This window comes from Dioscorea cayenensis, chromosome 19 (genome assembly GCF_009730915.1).
Source record: "Dioscorea cayenensis subsp. rotundata cultivar TDr96_F1 chromosome 19, TDr96_F1_v2_PseudoChromosome.rev07_lg8_w22 25.fasta, whole genome shotgun sequence".
Classification (NCBI taxonomy): domain Eukaryota; kingdom Viridiplantae; phylum Streptophyta; class Magnoliopsida; order Dioscoreales; family Dioscoreaceae; genus Dioscorea; species Dioscorea cayenensis.
The window spans coordinates 13,217,270-13,224,532 of record NC_052489.1 but is presented as its reverse complement, the minus strand read 5'-3'; the positions used below and the strand labels follow the sequence as shown (position 1 = coordinate 13,224,532).

The 7,263-nt window shown below is 48.3% G+C and overlaps 1 protein-coding gene across 1 annotated transcript; it reads left to right on the top strand.

The window, feature by feature from the left end:
* Positions 1-4,343: 4,343 nt before the first annotated feature.
* On the top strand, positions 4,344-6,585 carry LOC120284053. The gene is made up of 4 exons (XM_039290875.1): positions 4,344-4,944; positions 5,057-6,121; positions 6,201-6,356; positions 6,461-6,585. Exons 1-4 carry the CDS (start codon positions 4,344-4,346, stop codon positions 6,583-6,585), a joined length of 1,947 nt encoding a protein of 648 aa, XP_039146809.1.
* The last annotated feature ends 678 nt before the right edge of the window (positions 6,586-7,263 follow it).

Here is a 7,263-nt window from a genome sequence, read left to right as displayed (position 1 = left end):
ATCAATCCATATATATAAGGAGATGGATAACCTCCTGGGCGAGCTCCTGGGTGGCGATGGCGGCGGCGCTCGCGGTGGCTCTCATGCAAAACCTAGCTCGAAGGCGGTTGCAAAGTCTAGCTCCCACAGTTACATCCCTCCCGGCGGCGGTGGTAGTATCAAGCCAGGCGTTTCTTACTCTCAAGCTGCACTTTCTCCTGTCTCATAAGAGCGTAGCGTTCCCCCACGGTCTTCCAGCAACTCTCATCCTCAGCAGACCCAGGAGTGGGTGGTCGTCAGCAAGGGTGGTAAGCGCCATGCGAAGGGTCACAGCCTTGGTCGGAACCCTTCCGGCAGCTCCTCTTCAATTTCAGGGTGTGCTCGCCCTGGTCCACGCCTCAATGCGAAGAGACGTCGCTCACCAGAGTCACCTTCCCAACCTTGCTCGTGTTGTTTTCGGGTGGGTCATAGGGCGGACAAGTGTCGTCATTTGATTGTGTGTTTGCGCTGCTCTCGCGTTGGTCATACTGCCTCTTCATGTCACCTTCCCCCTCGCTCTAAAGCTGGCGAGGTCTCACGTAGAGGTAGTCTTTCTTCAGCCCAGAAGCACGGTGTGGTTCTCTCTCGTAGTAGTAGCGGACATGTCAACCCTAGCACCGGCTCTGGAAGCACCTCCCCCCCCTCGTCGTCAGACTCTTGTTCCTTCCCAGGAGACCGTGGCCCGCTCTTTCCCAGGCCATCTGGGCTTGGCCGAAAGGTGTCTGTTTCTATTCCTCTCTCTTTGGACATCATCCGGGCCAAGCAGGAGCTCAACTTTGTGGTGGTGGCCTCCTTCACCTCCGGTTTTATCTCCCCAGATAAGCTGTTGGAAGTCCTCGCTGCTGAGCTGGGCGTCCAATCTATTGGATCATCTTCGGGGTTCTGCGGAGACTCTCTGCTTCTTAAATGCTTGGGGGAGGAGATTACTAAGAAGGTCGTCAAGCTCTCTGACTTCAAATGCTCTTCTGCTTTTGGTCTTTGCACCGTCCGTTTCCGCAGATGGTCACCAGAATTGGGCTCCTCCGGCAGAGCTATTGGGAGGACTGACTGGGTCCACATCTGGAACCTGCCGCTTCACTGCTGGGGATGGAATGCCGTCTCTGACTTGTTAAAATCCTTCGGTGAGGTGGTGACGATGCGTCGACATTTGGAGGAGCCTTCCTCGGCGTTGAGCGCTTTGGTGCGGCTGCGTCCCTCGGTGGAGCTACCGATTACGATCGAGTTAAGCGTCGGCATACGTCGTTTCCTCGTTCTTCTCACCGATCGTCGATCGCCAGTTCCTCGTTTCAATCCTCAAACAGATAGATTCTCTCTTTTGAACCATGAAGTGGATCTCCACCAGGCCGCCCATCAAATCCCGGCACATCTCAAGGGCAAGCAAAAGTTGGTGGTTGATGGTGGTCAGAAACGAGCGTCGAGGACTACTGCTGACGTCGAGGATGCCGGCAGGAACTCCAGTCACCTTCCGGTATCTCTTGAGGGTGGGGTTCTCCAAAAGACCGATGGTCTTACCCTGCCTGTCATGACTACCGATGGTTCGACGTCTCCTTCGTGTGAGCGACCGATGGGCCGATCGCAATCCAAGAAGCGGCGGCCGTACATTGTTGTCGACCGAGATGAGGCTCTCGGAAATCGTTCCTCGGACGTGTCGGTTGACGAGGTTTCGCAGGATCCATGCTACCCCAGATCTCAAGGCAGGCCATCGGAGAGCGTTCGCGAGAAATTGATTCCCCACGTTGTTCGGGAATCTGATCGCGATGTTTTATCTGAGAAGGGTGGTAATCGGACGGCTGGGGTTTCTTCCATGTCTGTAGCTCAATCCCGAGGCGTTATTACGGTAGATATTGATTCATCCTCATCAGTGCAATCTAAAGGCTTGGCAACTCAACCCCGAGGCATTATTACGGTGGATATTGATTCATCCTCAGCAGTGCAATCCCAAGGCAACAGTGGGTCTGATCTAGGCCCGTTGATTCTTAACCGGGATGTGGGCCAGTCTTCTGGCCACATTCTGGGCCCAGAAGCTGAGTCCTTCAAATCTCAGCTATTGGGCCCCATTGGTGGGCCTTGTTCCGATTTGGGCTATGAGGATGCTTTGCTCCCTCTGTCCTCGGCACCCTCTCTGGGTCAAGCGGGGAATGATACTCCAACTCAGTTTCCCAGGGAGCCGGTTACTGAGCCATCTAGTGACAGTGATCTGAATGTAATGCTTCCAGGGGCTTACAGGAATCCTGATCACCACCCTGTGGGGGTCCCAATCCCACCAGGCTTCACCTGGCACTTTATGTTGGGCATCTGGTCTATTGTTCCTAAGGAGAACTTTCTCCTCATTGACTCCTTCCTCCCGGACCCCTCCTATACGCTGGCAGATGGGGTGGATGTTGATGATGATGAGATAGAGGAGGGCCTTGTCGCCGAGGCGGAGGATCCTGATCTTAATCACCTCGCTCTTGTCCCCTTTGAGCCTTCGGTTCAGGCTCTTGATCCTGATCTTATGGTTGTGGTTGATCCTGTTCATGATGGGTTGCCTCAGTTCGTTTGCAACACCGAAAGACAGATGTCCTCTATGCCTCAGGCCCAGCGCAGGAGTTACAGACAGAAAAAACCATCCTCCCGCTGGAATGAGGAAGCTGGCTTCCTGCCGCAGCCACCCCGCTCTGCCAAGAAGAAGTCTTCAGGGGCCTCTCCAGAAGGTACGCCTCCTGATTTCCTGTCTATTAATTCTTGGAGTGATGCTCAATTAATTCAGTATTGTTTAGCTTGTGGTATTAAGTTTATTGATTCTGACAACCATAGAGCTGCATGTTTAGACTTCATTAGGAAACTAGAGACATCTAGAGCTGACCAGTCAAAGGTCCAGCCGGGCTCGGTCTCGGGTTCCCGATAGGTTGTGGTTTCTCTATGAATATTATTTCCTGGAACGTCAAGGGCCTAGGTGGGCCGTCCAAGAAGCACCTAGTTAGAGACTTCATTGATCAATTCAAACCTAGTATAGTCTGTCTTCAAGAGACTAAACTTGCTGTTGTTGATCACCCCACTTGGAAAGCGATTGCGGGTTGTTTACTAGATGGTTTCTGCTTGATTGCCGCTAGTGGAACCTCTTGGGTTATGATTGTTGGGTGGAATGGGACCCTTTTTAAGGGTAAGCTTATTCACTCAGGCCCCTACTGTCTTACGGTGGAATTCCTCTCTATTCTTGATCACTCTAGTTGGAATTGCACCACAGTATATGGCCCCAATGCGCGTAATCAGAAGATGGACTTTTGGTCGGAAATCAGGAATTGCAAACCACCTCCGGGCATGCCCTGGATTCTTTGTGGTGATTTCAATGTGATTTTCTCTACGCTTGATAAGAATTCCGGCAACGTATGTTGGGACGACATTCGCAACGGCCAAGACCTCATTCGAGATTTAAACCTCGTTGAGACTCAACTTAGGGGGCGCAGTTTCACTTGGACTAATAATCAACAGACCCCGATTTGGGTTCGTCTTGATCGCTTCCTTGTTACACCGGACTGGCTTTGTCGCTTCCCAAGGGCTCACCAGTGTGGTCTCCCTAGATTTGGTTCTGATCATGTCCCATTCGTCTGGAGCTCGGGCATCATGTTTTTAAACCTACCTCCTTTAAATTTGAAATCTCGTGGTGTACGACCGACGATTTCCACGAGCGTATCAAGGGCTGGTGGGAAGAGCAACGGCTTGACGGGTGCGGGGCTTTCATTATGGCTAAAAAACTGTCTGGCGTTAAGAAGCGTCTCAAGCTTTGGGTAAAACACTCTTTTGGATCCATTCGTGACCGCAAAAGAGACCTTCGCCACTCTCTTGACTGCCTGGATGTTATCCGTGAATCTAGACCGCTGTCAGTGGAAGAGTTGGAAAGAGTGGATTCTCTCTCTCTTGAGCTTGCTTCAACCCTTAGGTAAGAGGAAATCTACTGGAAGCAGAGGTCCCGTGTCAAGTGGCTTCGAGAGGGAGATGCTAATACTAAATTCTTTCATGCGATCGCGAATGGACGTCGTAACCGCAATCTCATCGCTGAGGTGGCTTTTGAGGGTTGTTCCTTCAAGGGAGACAAAAACATTGGGCACGCGTTCACTTCTTTCTTTCGCGCGCAATTCGGTGCTAAACGAGCTAACCGTTTGCAGTTTGATTAGAATGTCTTGCTCGCTAGCAAAGCAAGGTTGGACCTAGACAGTCTGGAGACACCTTTTACTAAGGAAGAGATTTTGGTGGCCACTAAAGAGCTAGAGGCGGAAAAGGCACCTGGCCCGGACGGTTTCCCGGTCTTATTTTTTCAAAAGTTTTGGAATATTATTGAACGGGACATGATCAAATTATGTAAAGACTTTTATAACCACTCGGCCAACCTGGAAAGAATTAACTGGGCTAACATCGTTCTTATCCCTAAGAATGAAGCCCCGGTGTCAGTCTCTGACTACCGCCCTATTAGCTTGATCAACGCGCCTCTCAAGATTATCTCCAAAATCTTAGCTACTAGACTCTCCAAGGTTATCGACCGTCTAGTGGATCACTCCCAATCTGCCTTCATTAAAGGTAGATCTATCATGGACAATGTGGTGGCGGCTGAGGAAATCATCTTTAGCCTTCAAAAAAGGAGACTTGATGGTAATATTGCGAAAGTGGATTTTGCTAGAGCTTTCGATATGGTGGACTGGGATTTTCTTCTTGAACTCTTGGAGGCAAGGGGTTTTGGCCCGCGTTGGAGGCATTGGATCGCTAATTTGCTCTTCACTTCTAAAGCCTCCATCCTTATCAATGGCTCTCCTGAGGGTTATGTCAGATACCAACGTGGTTTGCGTCAAGGGGACCCCCTTTCGCCCCTACTCTTTGTCCTTGTGGCAGACGTGCTTAGTGTAATGTTTAATCATGCTCTTGACTCTCATATCCTGCATGGGGTCCCACTTGGTAGGTTTGGTAACGTTTGTCACCTCCAATATGCTGATGACCTGATTATTTTCTCGGCTGGTGGGGTTGAGGACCTTAGGATTATTAAGTTGATCCTTTTTTATCTTCGAAGGTATTTCTGTCTTGGCTATTAACCTCAACAAAACATGTTTGCTCTCTACCGGTTTTAATTCTCTGCCCAGCAATTCTGCTTTGGGCACTCTGAACTGTGCTGCTAGCGCTCTCCCGATCACTTACCTGGGTGTCCCGATTGCTGGGAGAAGGCCGCGGAGACAAGATTGGGAAGTTCTTATTCTTAAAGTTAAAGTTAGGCTTACATCTTGGAAGGCGAATTACCTGTCTGTTGGGGGCAGGCTCACCCTCATCAACTCTGTCCTTACTGCTTTGCCCACTTACTTGATGTCGATCTTCCGTCTGCCTAAATGGGTTGTCAACCGTATTGATAGGCTGAGAAGAGATTTTCTTTGGAAAGGCCCTGACATTGACCGACCCAAATGTCGCTTGGTCAATTGGCATAGGCTGTGCCTCCCCCGTGACCAAGGTGGCTGGGGTATCATTAACCTTGAGGAATTCAATTGCGCTCTTCTAGGGAAATGGTGGTGGAAAGTCTTGCAGAATGAAGCTTGGTGTGGTTCGGCCCCTATCCTTTTTAACTACTTCCACCAGCACTCTAGGTGGAACCTTTGGTTACCCCGCAACCGTCGTTGCTCCTTCTTCTGGAAAGGCCTTTTCCCGTCACTGGAGGCTTTTAAAGCATATATTGACTCCTCGGTTGGGAATGGTAACTCCACGCTGTTTTGGTTAGATAATTGGTATAACGGGCAAGCTCCTAAGTACCGCTGGTGTGAGGAGTTCCTGTCGACTACTTCCCCTTTTGCGACAGTTAGGGATATGCTCTTGGAACTTCCCTCTGCTGCTATGAGGAGAGATCCTCTCCTGATTGAGCTCAGCTCCAGAATCACCTCTGGGTTTGGGGATATCCCAGATCATAAATCTTGGAAGCTAACTTCTGATGGATCTTTCTCGGTGAAGTCTTTTTATAAATTCCTTATAGACAGGGGGCTGAGATGTAGTATCACTCCGGTGATCTTCAAGCGGTTTGTGCCACAGAAAATAGCTGCTTTCATGTGGTTGGTCTGGGACAGGAAGATCCTCACGCTTGACACTCTTTTTGCCCGTAGTTGTAACAAACTCCCTACGGCAACCTGCCTCCTGTGTTGCTCTGCTATTGAGTTGATTGGTCACCTGTTTTTCAGGTGCCCTTTGGCTTGAGCCATCTGGGACCGCCTCGCTCTCCCTTTTTCCTTCCCACGTGCCCCTTTGTCATGCTCGGACTTATGGGGACTGTGGTATCGAGAGCTTAGCCCTCGTCTCAAACTGCCTTGCTCTTTGGTTGCTAGAGTGGTTTTGTGGCAAATTTGGCTTACTAGAAATAACTGTGTTTTCAGTTCAGTGTTTATTTCTTTGCCTGTTTTATTTTTGAAAATTTGTTACATGTATCTCTCTTGGATTCCAGTGGTTCCTGCTAGAGAAATGCACAAGCTTGAGGAGTCTATTGCTGCGGTTCGGCGCTGTATCCAGTTTTCAAGCCTCCCTCGCGAGGAGCAGAATCCCAACAGGCACGACGAGTTTCCCGGCTAGTTGTCCTCCTGATTTGCTGCTGAGTGTTGGAGGAGTCCCTCTCTCCTCCTCCCTGTATTTCTGTCTCGTCTCTTAGTCTTTGTTTCCCCTGTTGTGTGCTTTTGTTTCCACTTCTAGTGGAGTTGTTTGTCTTTTTTGTTTCTTTGTACTGTTTCTCTCTCTTTTTAATGCAATTGTGGTTTTATCCACTATCCATATATATATATATATAATTTTCTGTACAAGTTGGACAAGCATTAACGGAAACTAATATTAACTTGAAATTCAAATCTAAATTTCCAAAAATTGGGGAAAAATATCAGACAAATTTTATATATTTGAGAAACTAGTAAAAGTTTGAAACAAAATAATATAAATAATTAGTTAAAATTCAAAGTATGGATAACAATTAAAATCTCAATTTGTTAATAATCTATTTTAAATAGTTCTATGTGGGGTAATTTTTTTTTTAAATGGACTCCATAATATGGTCATATTTCATTATGAGCATTGACTTTGGATTTGTATCATTTTGATCATCTAACTGTAATTTATATTGGCTAGGACATTAACAAGAGAATTCTGAAGAGAATTTAATAGCATATATGCCAGATTTGTGATGACAACACTAATTCACGCATCATTTGCATATATGGACATGCCCCGTCCTCTTTGATGACATGTCATGTCTGCATATTC